This window comes from Planococcus citri, chromosome 5 (genome assembly GCF_950023065.1).
Source record: "Planococcus citri chromosome 5, ihPlaCitr1.1, whole genome shotgun sequence".
Classification (NCBI taxonomy): Eukaryota; Metazoa; Arthropoda; class Insecta; order Hemiptera; family Pseudococcidae; genus Planococcus; species Planococcus citri.
The window spans coordinates 10,263,675-10,280,298 of NC_088681.1; the positions used below are offsets into that span (position 1 = coordinate 10,263,675).

The following is a 16,624-nucleotide window of genomic DNA, read 5'->3' on the forward strand; positions in this document are numbered from 1 at the left end:
AGCAGCATTTCAAATGCTTATTGATTTGTGTACTTGAGAGATACACACAACGTACACCGACTCCGACACGACAGCACTGCGAGGAAGAATTACTTTACCATAAAGCACCACACACAATAGCCGATTCAGCGCGTTAATTCGTCGCCACCGCTACCTCAACCTGCAGCTCGGTCTTGGGTCTTTGCTTTGTCAAACTCGCACAGATGAGAATCGCATCGTCGTGTTAATTATTTCGCAAAGGTATACTGTGAGATAACTTTGGGTTATATAGGGAAACTGCCGATTCGAATATTTTCTAATTACGGAAATATTTCCTTCTTCGCTTTCGCTTGATCTGCTGCTGCGGCGGTGGACGAGATTCCGAAGCATTTCAGCCGGGTAATTACCTCTCTCGTGTAATGAAGGTACCTTATTGAACAGAACAGAGAAGAGCGTGATGAGGTTAAAAAGTAAACATAATCACGTGTTAGGATGGCGATTATCTTCTCCATAAGACTGGGTAGGTATTATCGAACGGAGTGGCCAGATTTCTCTTATATATATATCGAGCACGACGACGACCATCGAGAGGAAAACAATACAGCAACGTAGATAGGTACAGTGAAACTATACAGAGAGTCAATCATCGCCAACATTATTCGATCGACGATATGATTCATTTGTCGAAACACTAAATGGATCCATTCAAGGTCGCACAGGCCACGTAAATGGGCCTAAATTTACCGATATAATCTCGTCATTGTTGCTGGCATTTTACACGTGCTCGTGCGGGTCATCGTTTTGACCACCGCCGAGGATAATATCTCGATTTACAACCCACTTGTAATGTCCATGTCGCCGTTACATATGCTGAAATCCTTCGAGACCTTCGCCGCAGCAGTCGTAAAACAAAACGTAAAAAGCTCATCACGATAGGTTGATCGGACTCGGACCTCGGGCGGTAATTAAATTACACCTACATTTCCAACGAATCGGCGAAATCTACCAAAAAAAAAGCTGTCTCGAAAACAACAAAAAAACGTATCAATGGGACATGATTTTAAATTACAAATGACCTGTTCGGATGATACGAATCTTATCTTACGATTACGTCAGGTGGAAACCAGTCTAAATACAACGACGACGGATGCGGAGGAGATCGATAAACATAAATTTTACAACGCTGAAGATGCATCTCATTGTCAGGTGAGCCGGGTGCGGTAGCAGTGACACGACGAAGAGAAGCGATATCCCTATCAATGAAACCCATTTATAAATACTGAAAAATGAGCATACCTGTCTAGAAACTGGTGATTTTTTGCTCGACGTGAGCGTATCGTTATCCTTGCGTTCGAATCTCTCGAATTTAAAGCTGTTGCTACGATATAGCTCGTTATCGCCGCTTTTCTTGCCGCAGAACCGTTTCGTCAATATTCTCGGAGCGAAATCCATCATGTTACTGGCACCGGAGGCGAACCATTCCTTGGCTCCTTTGGAATCGCCGCTACTCGAGTTGAATACTTTGAGGAACTTCTTGAAGGTGACGTCTTCGTTACGAGTGATTTGCTGCTGATGAGGGTGATGCTTATCGGTGTCTTCTTTCGAAGACCTGGATCGATGCTGCATTGTGGATCTTTTGAATTCGCCTCGATTCGCTATAGTAAAGTAGCTGGCCGTGCTGCCGCAATTTTCGTATAATTCGCCCCTGTGAACGTAGGTGTAAAAATTATCGTCGACCGAATAACGTTTATTGATCGATGAGCTGCGATGTGCATTGTTTTTTGAGGACGATTTCGTATTGTTTTGTTGCTGCTGCTGCTTCTTGCTGTTGTGATGAGTAACTCGTTTTAGCACTTTTTCCATCACTATACAATAATCTACGAGTATATACGAGTAAATTAATGAAATAATACCGAAGGAAAAAATAATAATAACCGAACGAAGTCGCGTTTTCGAGACGCGAACTACAAACACAGATTTTCGTTGTAATTTCTTCTCTTTCGCGTCTGTACGTACGTAAAAATAAAAACACCGAACAGAGAATATCGAACGCGTACGACCGCGACCGCTTCTGCGAAGATGATAAGATAGTACGAACTCTTTACGTCTTTAGTGTAATACAAATGACTCATACCATCGACTCGGTTCGCTGTATCGATGGCAGCCCGCTCTTTCGGAGATTCCGTCAGCTACCATTGCAAACATACATGAATAATCGTGCACGAGTCGCTCGATATTAGTCATATGGTTGTTGAACCGCAGCTACTTCGAATATACAGGTAGGAAACATCGCATGTGCTGGTCTGGAATATTGAAAGATTCGTTTTATAATATTTACTGTTTCAATTTCTATGAAACTGATTCGTAGAATCGATGCGAATATTACCCATTAGCCAACTTACATCGTTTCGGTCTTCCTTGTTCGATATTAAATCCAACGTACCTAGGTAAATGAACTTCCGAGTTGACCGGTGGTAGTTTTACCGAAAGAAATAGCTGAGAGGAACGAAACTTTGACGAGCTAGACGTAAGAAAAGTGAAAACAGAAAAATGTGATTAGAGTTGATCTAAACAATATGTAACATTGAGAACAATTATTACAAAGTGTTAAACATTCAAATTCGTTCGGCGAGTAAGTCAACCACACAGAAGGTGTTTCGCAGCGAGCAATAGAGAACAGAAGCTCATCTTCGAATAATATAATTGTGACTGGAGATTTCATCAATTCGACGATCTCGTTGTATTCACAATCAAATTACAAGACGAACTCGAATTACTAAAACGATTCACACAATTAATTACTACCTAGCTTCGGTTTCATTTAGTAGTACCTAGCTGACCTATCATGAACGAATCTTTACACTTCCAATACCTGAACTGTGAGCTTCTTCGGTCACGTTCATCAACAAATAACAATACACTTACCTTTCCAATAATCAAAGAATAATGATCTGATTCTGGTAGCTCCAAAAGTTCCATAATTCGATTCATCAATCGTCAAATTAGTCATTCATCAACGTAGAGATTCCGGTAACGTCCTGCAAGGCTGATAAGTACTTCGAATACTGAAAAAAAAACGAACCATATTGAACACAGATCTACCTTTTGAGATGAAATAACACCACTGTCCTCTAATCCAATTACCAGATTGATACTTTAATCGAAAACCATTGAAATAAAATACCTAGAAGATTTTTACTTACGACGGAAATAGACCAACGCGTGCTCTCGATCTCACCTTTCAAATGCTAACGCGGAAGAAACCCTGATTCGAAAGAGCTTCAAAGCTTGAGAAGTTTGAATGAAAAAGGTAATTAAACTCATTAAATACAAAACCTTACTTCATTATTTAATTAATTTACAGTAAAAAACTAGCATAAAACAAAAAAATCGCTCGAAAAAACTTGAAAACACATTCGCCATTTGTAATTCGGAATTCGGGAATATTCGTAATGTTTCGTCAAGTTTCGTCGTTTTTTCAGCACTAGCGCTCTCTACATCCAGTTCAAGCATAAAAAAATCAAAAATGAAAAATCACGAAAATTTTTATTCATTATTTTATTTATTTAATTATTTAATTACTAGTTTACCTAATTAGTATAGGTAAATATATCACATTTTATTTTAGTTTCGTTGGTTACAAACTTACAATTAATTTTTCACGGACATAATTAAAAATATAAAACTGAAAAACTGATGCTCAGTTGCTCACGAAAAAAATTAAAAATGTAGAACGTAAGACAATTCGCGAATTCACGAATCGCTTGGATCGCTGTTGTTATTGTCTGAAAAGGGGGAACTGGAGACTATTGACCAATCAGATTACAATTCACAACGCAAAAATTAATAATTTAGTGGCCAACAATTTTTTTTCTTTACTCAAAGACATTAAACGACTCTTTTGCTGATATACAATTTTCTCATTTTTGTTTAAAATACGTTTGCAAATGAGTTCTGGTGTCATGAATTTTTTCAATTACTCAAATCTGAATCATTCAGTTGCAAATTTGAGTTAAAAAATATTCCACAATATAAAAATGTCTTATCACAATTTTGCACAGTTCCCCCTTTTCAGCATTTACGCAAAAATCCGCCAGATGTCAGCCACTTAGTATGAATTCGCGAATGACATGAGAAAAGAACAAAAAATAACTTTTCCAGGTTTTGAATTTGAGGTGAGCTTTATTTGTTGATTGAGAGCACACAAAATTGGGCATTGCAGAAATTATTCACTCAAAATCCACCCTGTTAAAATCTTATCAACGTAATTTCATTTACATTTTACTTCAACAAGGGTAATAGAGTAATGAGAGTTGGTTGATGCTAAAATCTAGAATTTTTCAATAAATTTACACCACAGCTTTGCTTGGACAAAATATAGTCGATGCAACTGGATTCGTTATTCTTTTACAATAAATTTCTATGTATGTACCTATTTAAAAAAAAAAACAAAAAAAAACAGGTTCTTTCTAGGTTTTTTAGGGCCAGAAAAAAAAAAGAAAAACGAAAAAACTCTTCTTCTGATTTTTGATTCCAAAATCTGTCTTCTAAAAATTTGAGTTCTCGCCACGCTTTGCCAAATATGTTCCTATGGCCTCACCATCGCGTAAGTTATTGTTCCTTTTCAATAGGTAATTGTAACAAAAAAAAAAAAAATTATAAAAGGTGCAATTGAATAAAAAGCCTTCTCTGAAGTTGAAAATTTGACATTCTGTACCTACCATCGCTTTGCCCCATCGTCATAAATAGGAACATAAGGAACAAGCTTTATAACTTGAAAAAGAAATACATATGTACACAGAAAAAAAATTATAATAATTCGAAGTCAATTTCACAAATTTTTTTGAAAACAGGACTAGATAGAAGTGAGAGCATTAGAGCAAGTTCGAGTTCTGGGACAAAAACAAATACCTACCATAGAGGGCCCTTTCTTCATTCAAAAACAACAAGCACAACAATAATACAATTTTTTATACAGATGAGTAAAGGAGGGATGGGGATGGAACTTCTGCTCAGCCAATATTTTATTGCCAGGGCTCGTATTCATCCCCTCCCCCCTCCCCCCAAAAAGGCAACGTTAGTAATCAAAAATGCTCAAAAAAGTAACTAAAAAGGAGATAAAAAACGCGAGCAAAACGTTTTCATGCAGAAAAAATTACAACAAAAAAAACAGAGTTACAAAATATTGGAAAGGAATGTTCTAGTCTAATTTTTTAATTTTTACGTAAAAAGTTGAACTTGAAATTAGGTGCATGACCTTTTCGGCTAATAAGGGAACCTCTTGAGGTGTCACACTCCTATTTGAACGCGACTGCGATTTTTGGAAAGAACATAGTCTAAAACCCCCAAAACCAAATTTTCAGCTGCCCAAGTTCATTTTTCGATTTTTGGCGAATTTTGAAAATTCAAAATTGACTGTTTTTGGCAATTTATGCTTTTTTTAAAAATACGTACTTGATCAATAAAAATGGTCGAAATAAGTCTCAAAACTAATATTAATTACCCAAATTCAAATTTCACCATTTCCAGCCGTTCTGGAGCCTCCAGCGCGAATTTTCAATTTCTCCAGAATTTTGAATTTGCTCCAGAAGGCGTGAATATGAAGTTGGGCAACTAAAAATCGAGTTGTGTATTATACTCGACCTGTTTAACGAGTTTATCTACATTTGAGCCGATTTCGGGAGTGACACCTCAAGAGTGGTTTTTTTTGTTTTTGGTACATTATTTATAATAATATGTAGGTAGTTCATTGTTCTTTGAAAAATAATACTTGAAAAATTTGGACAATAATTAAAAATTTCAAAAAAATTTAATTCTGATTTAAAAAAAAAAAAAAAAAACTGTTTCATTCAAATAATTTTGAAAAAAGCAATCGAAATCTGCTCTTGAAATGTTTTTTTTTTCAACAGAAAATCAAATTAGATTTTACTTTATTCTTCGTTAAAATTGAAATTGCAATTGAGGGGCTTCATGGAAAAGGGGCTTTAGTCAACTTTTTTTCACTGATTTTTATAAGGTCGAATCATCGAATAGACTTGAAACATGTTTCTACAAGCTAACATTTTCCAATTCGTTTTTTTTTTCATGTAAGAACAGTTCAATATCACTGAAATATGGTGAAATTGATAAAAAAATTTAATACATTCAAAATTGTAAACGAAAAAAAAAACAAAAAAAATGACAAAGGCCCCTTTTCCATGACCCCTCAATTTCAAGCCCCGAAAAGCCCTGAACACTTCATTCAAGCCCTGGACACTGAGCCCTGAAACCTAAACTCAAAGTTTCCTGAGCTCCAATCCGAGCCCAAGACCTAATAAATTTTTGATTGAAAGCCCATGCCCCGAAACCTGGAACCCGAAAAAAATTGTCCGGGGTCTCATCCCTGTTGCTTGGACAAATTCCAATAAGTTTCTATTAAAAACAAAAAAAAAACAGGCTCTTTCTAATTTTTTTTTTGGCCAGAAAAAAAGAGGGATGGTGAAAAAACTCGTCTTTTGATGCCAAAATCCGAAAAAATTTCTAAAAATTTGAGCTTTTGCCATGCTTTGCCAAATATGCTCACATTGTTTTTTTAAAAAGGGTGCAGTAAAATAAAAAGCCTTCTCTGATGTCGAAAATTTTAAATCTCAACAATTTTTTAAAATTCTGTACCTACCATTGCTTTGTCCCATCGCCATAAATAGGAACAAACTTCTCAACTTGAAAAAGAAATTGGAACACCGTAAAAAATTTAAAATTTGAAGTCGATCCCACACAAATTTCTTCAAAAACAGGACTAGATAGATAGTGAGAGCAAGTTCGACTGCTGGAACAAAAACAAAAACTAAAGAAGGCCCTTACTTTATTGAAAAAAAAAAAAAAAAAAACAGCAACAACAATTTTTTACACAGATGAGTAAAGGAGGGATGGGACCACTGCTCAGCCAATATTTTATTGCCAGGGCTCGTATTCATCCCCCCCCCCCAAAAAAGGTAACTTTAGAAACCAAAAATGCTCAAAAAAATTACCAAAAAAGAGGTAAAATGCGAGCAAGACGTTTTTGTGAAGAAAAAAAATTACCAAAAAAAAACACAAAACGTTACAAATTGAAATTAATGTTCCAGTCAATACTTTTTTAATTTACGTAAGAAGTTGAACTTGAAATTACATGACTTTTTTGGCTAAAAAAAAAACTCTATTTTTTCCCGCTTGAGACTATTTTAATTTGGAAAAAAATTGAACATCTGAATTAAAAATGCATTTTGACAAACAAAATAAAATTATGATTTAAAAAAAAAACGAAACAAGAAAATTAATTTTAAAAAACTCGAACTCAATATTGCTTATTGAGCACTTTTATGACAGTTCTCACCGTTCAATTGAACGATTCGTTCCATTCGAAAGAATCTTGAAAGAGTGGATCATTTTTTGTACGCATATATTTCTAACAAAGAATTAATATCACGAAAAATACCACCAAGAACCTCATCAATAATAGCAAAACATCAAACCAATAAAAATCACGAACTTTTCAACAATAAAAATCAAGCAAACCCATAACTCATACGACTGCTATGACCAACCGACTCATCCGAAGAAACAGATACCTCTGCAAAAAGAGAAAATTTATCATTAGACTACGACTACGACTCCACACAAAAAGATTTTCGACAAAATCGACAAATTTACCAAGATCCTCGATCTCCTGCTCGATATCTTCTTCCTTTGGTTCTTCGGTTTTCACGAACAGTTCATCGACGTCGACGAAATTATCCATTTCTTCGGTTTTGACCGAGCTCAACCAGACGCTAACTTTTCCATAGCTCGATGTAGTAACATTCGGTACCGTTTCAAATTGCTCTTCATCTTCGGAGCCCCATTCTGATTGTTCATCTATTCCAAAATCATGGAGGAGGGTGGGTGTTAGAAAATCTCGAAACGATTCCAAGGTTTTTTTCGATTTTTTCCATATAGCTCTGCCGCTTAAATCAGGTCGATTGTAAGTAGGTATTTCAGGATTATGGAATGGAATATCTGAAAAACCGTGAAAATTAATTAATTCGTGAATTCAAAAACGTGAAAAAAAATTTAAAAAGTGAGAGTATAATTTACTTTCTGAAAAAGGTCTCATGTTGACTACGCGAGTCACCGTTATTGTACTTTTTTGCTTTTTTTCATCTCGCAGGTAACCAGTTTGCCAGTCTTTTAAATGATTCAGTTCAACTTCTTGGAGTTTGGTTTGCTCTTCGGGACGCCAAGGTGAAGAACTGGATCGTTTTTGAATACACTGATGATAAACGTCTCCGGTGCTGGATAATGAAAATAAACCTATTCTTTTTTTCTTCTTGTAAGGAGCTATACCGATGAGACTGTGTGAAAATCTACGAAATATTTAATTAAATTAATAACGAGTGGCGAGAATATTTCAAAGATTGTTTCCGAATTACTTTTTGGTTAACGAAGGATCTGTTAATAGGCTATTGCATCGAGCTTCGTGCAACGTATCGATTCTATTAGGAACTTCAACAGGTAACACGTCGGACTTGGGGCCATTTGCAGTCCATTTATTATAAATAGCTACAATTTCGCCTGTACTTTGAGTTCCCAATAAGAAACACTCCTTGAGCGATGCTCTGAAAATTGCACAACTCGATTAAAAATAACAATACTCGAACTTGCCACTAATAAATGTTCTTTTAATCGTACTTTTCTTTATTGATTCGTATAGTCGATCCGACACTAGGCGATTGTGACAACATATGGGTCCATTTTTGAACAAATCCAGCTCTGGCATCGAACATCAGACACGAATGAGTCGACCCGAGATACCAATAATTATCGACTAGAGAAGGAACCAATAAACATAGATCTTCGCATAATTCGACCATTTTCGAAGGATCAAAAACCGAAACTGGTTTCTCAAAGTTGATCTGTAATGGGGAAAAAATCATTAGTGAAGATTCGTTGAATAATGAAGCTATTAATAGATAAGATATTCTGTACCCTGTCATCGTAAAAATACAGTTGTTTTCTATCGATAATGGTCAACGCTTGAGATTTTGCTGTTGCGGAGTATCTGATCCTAGCGAATTTATCTGGTAAACTGGTATCACTCGGAGGTAAAGTAAATGAGCAGATTGGGTCTCTAAATGAACAAAAAAAATATTAAAGGAAATCGTTCAACCGAAAGATTAGTTCATCCTAGGGTTACATACTTTCTAACATGAGGTGACCATAAATTAACATATCTGCCAGAATCGATTGTACAAAATTCACGTTCGAAGGAGTCCATACCGACGAAAGGATGTTCGTTTTTTTTCACTTTTAGACATTTGTTCAATACGATATCTTCGTTATTGTCATCGTACACAAAGAAGTAACAATAGTTACGTTGCCTGACGCCGACGCTGTCTAAAAAAAGAAAAAAAAATCAGCGAAATGAAAATATACACAGAATAAGGTTCCATAATCAATAACGTACTGTAATCTTTTCCAGGAATAATATCGTAGATAGGAGTATCTTCTGCAAGAGGTATTTTCATCTTGGGAGAAACTTCAGGAACTGCAACCGAAGCACTGGATCGATCGTAGAATGAAAAATCTATAAATTTTAATGCTTTTATCAGTTAAAGCCACCCATGGTGAAAAAAACCAGATGATCGAACTTACAAAATTCGTGTCTTTGCTTCCCTCCAGCGAATAAAAGACACGTTTGTCCACCGAAATCCGCAGTTGCGATAGAATTCCCATAATACCAGTTGTAAACCTTGAAAAAAATACACAAAAATTATTTCCATTCGTTGAAATAATGTTATAAAGCACACCAGAATGTAAAACAATTACCCCTTCGAAATGTTCATCCGGGTTATGGGAAGCGTGATTAACTAATCTGGTAATAACATAGGGTAACGAATTTATACAATCATCTCTCTTTAATTCAGTACGTATTTTATCCATGATATCTGAAACATTCCAGTAAAATATCATTTCGGTTCAAGTGGTCGAAATCGAAAACTATACAACGAACATTACCATAACTTCTTAAAGACTTTCTGGCTAAATTTTTCCACAGTTTATCTTTTCTCTTCCACGATAATTTCTCTTTGACTAGTTTCAAAACACAATCACCGTTACAAGGGTATTCTACGAACAAACATCGTGCGATTAAAATTCAATCGAAACGAGAATAATAAAAGAGAAACTGAAAAATGGTACCTTGATCTGGTACATAAGTAGTAGATAGACAAGGTATCGGTTTCTTGATTATGACTGGAGGAGGTTGATAGAAGTTGCTAGCGTCGTCGGGGTCGTTCACCAAGCTAGCATCGGTGTGGGTATTCAATCCGGCGAAAACATGATGTCTGTATTGTCTCAGTAGAAAACTATGTGTGAGTGCTTGCTTGACAGGATGAATATTAAAGACGAAGTCTGCGTCGGGTTTTTTACTCATGATGAAGTTATCAACGAACAGTTCTCATAGCTCGAATTCTTTAGCAGATTGGATTGGACTGTATAAAAAATATAACTCGTTAACGAATACATACAGCGTAGAAACACATTTGATATCGTAATGAATTTTCTCATACTTACCAGGAAATCAAATGGAGAAATAACTACTCAAATAACCATCGAATCAACGTGAAATCCGTCAATCGAGATGAAAAAATGTGAAATGGAGATGGATTTTTCGAAATTTCGAATTCAGCGGGACTTGATCAGTTCATCTGTTGAGTATCTAAAACACAAACTGAGCACGTAATATTGACAAAATCAATTCGTACGTTGACGCTGTAAAGCTTGTGAAAATGTATTACCTGATCTTTCTAGATGCAAAAGTCGATTCATTTAGCTTCACTGTGAATACTCAAATTTGCAAAATCAAGTTTAACTCAAAATTTGTTGAGCTAAAAAATACTCAAACACAACACACGCCGGAGCAGCTTCAGAAATTCTCAAAGTGCTCAATTTGCGCTTTAGACAACTTTTTGAAAAAACAGCTTTGTGTTTTTGCTTACGTATTTTTAGGCAGCATTACAATTTGAAAACGTTCGATCGAACGATTTGAGCGATTCAAAAAAGTCGTTCAATTTTTCAATGTTCATTTTTGATTGAAGAGTTGAATTATTGAACTTAAAAACGAGTCAGATTGCCCATACGAATCATATTCGAAGACCAAAAATGTTGTCATTTCAGAAGAATCAACTCGATTATCGTTTTGTTTTCCTTTTTTTATCAAAAAAATAAAATAAACATGGAAAAATAACGAAAATTTTTAAAAAATTCGCCCTCATATACTCTTAATTCTGTCGGTATTCTGTAAAATTCTCGAATAATGTGAAAATTCCATCCATTGTGTTGAAATCTCCGCCACCATTACAGACCAAAGTACTACCAAAATGACGGTAAGTAACCCTTTAAATAGCTTACTTCAGCCATTCACCAACTAAACCTGGAATAATCATTGCAGAAAGACATCGCAGATCGTTTTGAAGATGCCCAAAATCAAATCCTATTGAACGCCATCAACTCACCCAACTACTTGAATCGTGTCACCATCGGTCCATCAGCCAGCAACGCACCTTTCGAATACTACGATGAATCTTGTTCTCCGCAACCCCAAGATGTTCTCGAACCGCCGGAAGCATCTTTTTCAAGCACACAAACCTCTAATACAATCTCTCAACATATTTCACCAGCCAGAGCTCTACACGAATTGGATAATTTGAGAAAAGCCGGCGTAAAAGTGAGTTGTTTTTACGAAAAACAATTGTGTTTCGCAAACACATCTCTACAGTCTGTTTTTTCTCCTCAGGATGATGTTAATCGTTTCGCGCAAAAATTCACTAATCTCGAGCTAGAGTTACAAGACAGAATGCGCGATGAATTGCGAATCTTGAGCGATGAAATGGATACGAGAAATACGTTGAAAAGAAAACTAACGGAAATCAGCGTGAGCGATGACGATTTACCTATAAGTAGACGCGTTTCTGCTCTTATGGATAAATATAAACAAGAAAAACAGGTACGGAAATCTTTTTAAAAACCAAATATTACGAAAAGGAACTAATTTTAATTCATTTCCAGATGAACGAAGCTAAAAAGCAAGAAGAACTGGTGGAGATCGAGAATCGTCATAGACAAGCTATACAAGCAGCTTGTTTAGAGTATAAAAAGATTTACGATAGTATGGCAGAAGAAACGAAGTAAGCTGATCACTTTTGCATCTATCTTTTGTCAAACTCTAGTCTCAAATGTCTACATTTTTATTTCCAGGAAATGTAAAAATCGTAACAAACTAGTCCTCAAAGTTCAAGACGATTCAACTCCGTTGAAAGAATTGAACGCTGCTTTCAACACTGTTTGCAATAGAGCTAAAGTATGAATACTAATCGAAGCATAGCATTCGACATCGTAATTACGTATTTCTCATTTTAAACGTGTTTTTCCAGACCTCCGGTATCAAACAGCAAGATGTAGAAGCTTGTAATATGATTTTACAACACTTCAAACAATTATCCAATCGTATCAAGGAGAAAATAGGTCAGCCAAAGAGTCACAAATCACTCGAATCATTAATTTATTCTAATTCTAATCAGCAGTCATTTTTTTCAGCTGAGATTGATCTAGAAGAGCAACGAATCGAAGAAGAAAAACAAAAGAAAGCAGTCGAAGAACAAAGAACTGAACCTGCTCCGGTCGAAGTTACACCTGTTGCAGGTGCTTACACAGAGATCTTCTGCTAATAAATTGTATCTAGAATTTCTAAATAATTCGAGATCTGCTTTTCAGAAACTTTATCAACGACAGATCAACGTAGCATACTCGACAAATGTATCAACAAAGAATGCCATAAATTTTACATCGAATGCGAAAAAATCCTGAATGATTTTACCGAAAAAGTGCAACCGTTTAGGAATAACAAATCTTTAAATAAGCTCATTCTTAAAACAAAAGTTAGTTCGCCAACTTCTGTCGTGAATTTTTTTCATGGAAAACGTTATTCATTTCTATTTTAATACGACAGGTAGACATGAACACCTGTGTCAACGCTACTGCTTCCTTCACTCCGAGTCATTTACGAGACAAGTTCGATAAACTGTGCGTGCTGCTGCGTCGAAACCTGAGGTATCAATCGAACATCGACGCTGCGATGGCCGAACTCTATTATCCTTTCTGTGTAGTCGATTTGACTAAAAAATTCATCGTAAGTTCGTTTCGAAATTTTCTTCTTCGAGTACGAAGCGATTCGTTACACGTATTGTCTGATTACAGGATCAAGGCGACGGTCTAATACCAACCAAACCAGAATACGCGTTCGCTTTCGCATCTTTGATCCTCGCTCTATGGGTGGAATTTGAAAATTTCGGTGATCTCTTGCTGGGAAACTTCATGAAGAAGTGTCCTTACACCATACCAGCTTACTGGCCCCAATTCAGCGACCAGACCGATAAAGAATATTATCTGTAAGTGATTCTCATACCTCAAAGAGTATCGAGATACTTCCAGCCACTAATCACGATGAGTTATTTTGCAGAAAACTGGGCTATCGTTACAACGACGATGGTGTCGTCGAAGACCAAAATTCTTTTTTAAAACGAATGACTGGAATGTTAATGCTATACACTGCTATCATGATATCTGAACCTAGGCACGGTAAACCTCATCCTCACGGTATTCGTTTCGCTTGGAGATGGTTAGCTGCTGCTTTGAATCTGGGTAAGAACATGAGAAATATTCTTACGATCGAAATATTTCCAACAGTCGAGTAATTTTTGGTTTATTTTCATCCTCAGAACCCAATCCAGATATAACTGCTACGTTATTACACGAGTTTTTAAAATTAGCCGGTCATAAATTAAGTCAATGCTACGGAGAACAGTTCTGGAAACTCATTCGTTTGTTGAATAGCGAATATTACGCCGAAATTGATAAAGTAATCCGCAATTTGTTCGAATAACCGACCCAACGTTCAAAAAACTAAAACTATACGTTTTTTTACAGATAACTCCGGATTCCCTCAAAGGGCCAGTCAGCAGATTAAAGATATTCGTAGAAGATAGTCTGAAACGAGGCAGATTCCCCGAACCGAAGGGTATCCTCAGTCCTAATTTCTGGTGATCCATAACCCTACGATATTTTACCACCTTTACTGTTCAAATTCGTATCCGAGTGTTTGTAAATTCAAATATATATTTAAAAATTCGTCAAAAAAAATTATTACAAAAAAAACAGCCGTAATAGTGATAATAAGGGCCAAGAGGGGGGAAATTAAGAGGAACCAGTCTGAAAAAATCACAATGCGACGTCATTCATGTACGAATGACGTAAATGAAAATTAACTATGTAGTCGGAATTAGTCCTTTGAACGCTGATGGCAAAAGGATCAGTCGGATGGAAAATAAAAGCCACTAACCGTCGAGCAGCTGCCGGCACCGCTCTTCCTAACAGTCCTGCGTACATTTTAAACTTCAAAAGACCAGATTGTCTTTCGTAAAACCTGGAAAAATGATAAGTATCGATAAAACATGAAATTAATTAGAAGAAAAATGTACTAAGGTGAATCATTACCTGATTGGATGTTCACCACAGCCTTTAGGTCGTTCCATGGGAGATATCCATTTATCATCGTAACTAAACAGAGATAAATCCAGGTACGGTGTACAGCTGTAAGACTGAGCGCTGATTGGTAACTGAGCTAGTATTCTTCTGGTGGCTTCGGTAGGGCCACCGTATCGAGCACTGATTATAGTTTGCTTGAATCTTTGAACTGCTGATCTATAAAAACCACACGCAGAAGGATTAATCCATCGTTACTTAATGCAACATCGATCACGTTCACAGCTGATGGGAAAATTACTCACCTAGCATACATATTATTCGAAGGAGAACACGTATATTGAGACTCCGAGTTTAGTTTAGCGTTTCTAAAATGATCGGTGAAATTTTCCAATAAATAGAGCAAGTCTTCGGAGATATTTTCATACACAGCGATCACCTGTGCACAAATTCGTTCGCAATTAGTTCCTTTTCAACAAAATGTACGAAGCACATTGAACAAATACTCGATTAAAATACATACTTCGGTCGATATAATATTATAAACAACAAAAAACGAAGGTTGGGAATTAGTTTCAGTTGTTTTCAGAACAACTACATCTTCCGAAGCGTACTTCAGCAACAGGTGATTCTCATCTAACAACTGCATCTTCCACAGTCTCAATTCTCTGAACTGAAAATACATAAAATAATTACTCTCTATATTGGTAAAATGTACGAAAAACAAAAATACTCATCTAAATTCACCAACCTGATCAAAATGAGTGTAAAATTTCCTCAACGCCAGCGCATTGTTCGTCCTGGCCGATGTTTCTGCAGCTTTCTTATACAGAAACACCAACAGCCTATGTTTCAACGAATTAATCGACGTTTCTCTGAACGGTTTAAGTAGCGAAGGATTCGAAGAAGCGTACACCGAAGAAGTAATCAAATGATCATTTTCATAGCAAAATCTTCCAATCACCCGAATATTAACAAAAAGGCCATCGACTACCAAATAGATATACACCGTTTGATGTTGCACCGATAAAACAGCCAATCTATCTTTAAACAAATACAGTCCTTGGTTATGCGACAGGTAGATTTTATCCACCTTGAAATTCAACGTATCGCATAACCGACCAGCTTCCAAATCAACCAAATGTAAAGATATGTCTTCCAGAGGTAACCGAGTGTTCGGAGTGACAGCTTCGTTATTCGTATACACTTCGTAGAAATGAGGTCGAATATCTTCAGGAATATACGCAGCTGATCCAACTATAACGTATCTGCAATCTTCGGTGAACAAGCTGCATTCTCTATTCAGTTGTTTATTGCTTTGAGCTACAGGTACTGTGTATTTCAATTGGAATAACCTATTGAAGATATTATTCCTTATGTTTTCGCTATCCGGATGGCTCGTGTTACCGCAGAACTCTCCGCTGCATTTTTCCAGCAAATCGGTCGCAGCTGTACAGCCTTTATATTGATATATCTCCAGAGACGTTTGATCGGATGAAAATGCTATGAAGTGTTGACCATTTGGACTGAACTTACGTAAGAAACACGGTGGTTTTTCCACATTGACTACGGTAAAATTAGGGAAAATGTTCAAGTAGAAGGAACGAGTTGCTTGATGGGCTCCGGTTTTATGAACTCCGTAGATTTGACGATTTATTAGACGGTAAACGATGTTCTGCTTTGGGATTTTTCGAGTCTGAATTTGATACGGGCCGTCGTCCATTTATCCATTAATTTCGCCAAATCTAAATACACAGCTGGGCTACTTACGCGAACAGTTCGATAATACGATGATTAAAGATTGAAATAACAAAATATTCGCATTATAAAAAGAATTATTAGAAAATTGGAACGATTTTGAAAGTTTCTGTATCCTGTTTAGTGTTTTCGTAAAAAATTCTTTCGAAACACATTCGTTGGTGTTCGGGTGTTTCCGTGATGGCTTCGGGTCATTATCAAATTGTTCGAACAATGTTGCCATTTTATTCGGAAATAAAACCTACTTTGAGAAAAATTCAATCAATTTTTATTCTAAGAAATGCTTCTAATTGCGATGGAAATAGTTTGAAAATAATTTTGCTTTATTAAGGAACTAAAAAGACAGAAATTC

At 36.2% G+C, this 16,624-nt stretch overlaps 4 protein-coding genes across 5 annotated transcripts in view; 1 reads left to right on the forward strand and 3 right to left on the reverse strand.

Moving 5' to 3' along the window:
• The window catches only part of hwt (heavyweight), a 350,931-nt gene extending 348,823 nt beyond the window's left edge, over positions 1-2,108 (reverse strand). Inside the window, exon 1 of the mRNA XM_065369707.1 lies at positions 1,276-2,108. Coding sequence (XP_065225779.1) covers positions 1,276-1,842 — 567 coding nt within the window. The 5' untranslated portion in view covers positions 1,843-2,108. The remainder of the gene's footprint in view (positions 1-1,275) is intronic.
• A 1,398-nt stretch (positions 2,109-3,506) lies between these two features.
• LOC135846247 (uncharacterized) lies at positions 3,507-10,931 on the reverse strand. 2 transcript variants are annotated; one of them, XM_065365230.1, is made up of 14 exons: positions 10,773-10,931; positions 10,549-10,693; positions 10,174-10,466; positions 9,991-10,101; positions 9,802-9,920; positions 9,628-9,724; positions 9,440-9,559; positions 9,174-9,369; positions 8,962-9,103; positions 8,665-8,888; positions 8,406-8,591; positions 8,071-8,339; positions 7,648-7,992; positions 3,507-7,567 (listed from the first exon to the last, which is right to left on the reverse strand). In XM_065365230.1, the coding sequence occupies exons 3-14, from the start codon at positions 10,406-10,408 to the stop codon at positions 7,503-7,505; spliced, it is 2,109 nt and encodes a 702-aa protein (XP_065221302.1). In that variant the 5' UTR covers positions 10,409-10,466; positions 10,549-10,693; positions 10,773-10,931; the 3' UTR covers positions 3,507-7,502. The 2 variants fall into 2 exon arrangements, with proteins under 2 accessions (XP_065221302.1, XP_065221303.1); XM_065365231.1 differs by having other exon boundaries at positions 10,549-10,705; positions 10,773-10,924.
• Positions 10,932-11,182: 251 nt separating this feature from the next.
• Gle1 (nucleoporin GLE1) lies at positions 11,183-14,160 on the forward strand. Its single transcript, XM_065365232.1, has 13 exons — positions 11,183-11,360; positions 11,426-11,701; positions 11,771-11,980; positions 12,043-12,161; positions 12,232-12,334; positions 12,408-12,498; positions 12,571-12,675; positions 12,748-12,911; positions 12,983-13,162; positions 13,231-13,421; positions 13,493-13,674; positions 13,752-13,891; positions 13,960-14,160. The coding sequence occupies exons 1-13, from the start codon at positions 11,355-11,357 to the stop codon at positions 14,074-14,076; spliced, it is 1,884 nt and encodes a 627-aa protein (XP_065221304.1). The 5' UTR covers positions 11,183-11,354; the 3' UTR covers positions 14,077-14,160.
• Positions 14,131-16,424, reverse strand: abo (de-etiolated protein 1 abo). Its single transcript, XM_065365233.1, has 5 exons — positions 15,266-16,424; positions 15,038-15,187; positions 14,820-14,953; positions 14,527-14,733; positions 14,131-14,455 (listed from the first exon to the last, which is right to left on the reverse strand). The coding sequence occupies exons 1-5, from the start codon at positions 16,235-16,237 to the stop codon at positions 14,251-14,253; spliced, it is 1,668 nt and encodes a 555-aa protein (XP_065221305.1). The 5' UTR covers positions 16,238-16,424; the 3' UTR covers positions 14,131-14,250.
• Positions 16,425-16,624: the final 200 nt, after the last annotated feature.

Coding starts and splice junctions, on each gene's coding strand:
- LOC135846247 (XM_065365230.1), bottom strand. CDS start 10,408: ATGAGTAAAAAACCCGACGCAGACTTCGTCTTTAATATTCATCCTGTC. Junction 9,921..9,990: donor AAAGTCTTTAAGAAGTTATG/GTAATGTTCGTT, acceptor GGAATGTTTCAG/ATATCATGGATAAAATACGT. Junction 9,560..9,627: donor GAAGCAAAGACACGAATTTT/GTAAGTTCGATC, acceptor TAAAATTTATAG/ATTTTTCATTCTACGATCGA.
- Gle1 (XM_065365232.1), top strand. Junction 12,162..12,231: donor AGTATGGCAGAAGAAACGAA/GTAAGCTGATCA, acceptor TTTTATTTCCAG/GAAATGTAAAAATCGTAACA. Junction 12,335..12,407: donor CTGTTTGCAATAGAGCTAAA/GTATGAATACTA, acceptor GTGTTTTTCCAG/ACCTCCGGTATCAAACAGCA.
- abo (XM_065365233.1), bottom strand. CDS start 16,237: ATGGACGACGGCCCGTATCAAATTCAGACTCGAAAAATCCCAAAGCAG. Junction 15,188..15,265: donor TTTACACTCATTTTGATCAG/GTTGGTGAATTT, acceptor ATGTATTTTCAG/TTCAGAGAATTGAGACTGTG. Junction 14,954..15,037: donor ATAATATTATATCGACCGAA/GTATGTATTTTA, acceptor ATTTGTGCACAG/GTGATCGCTGTGTATGAAAA.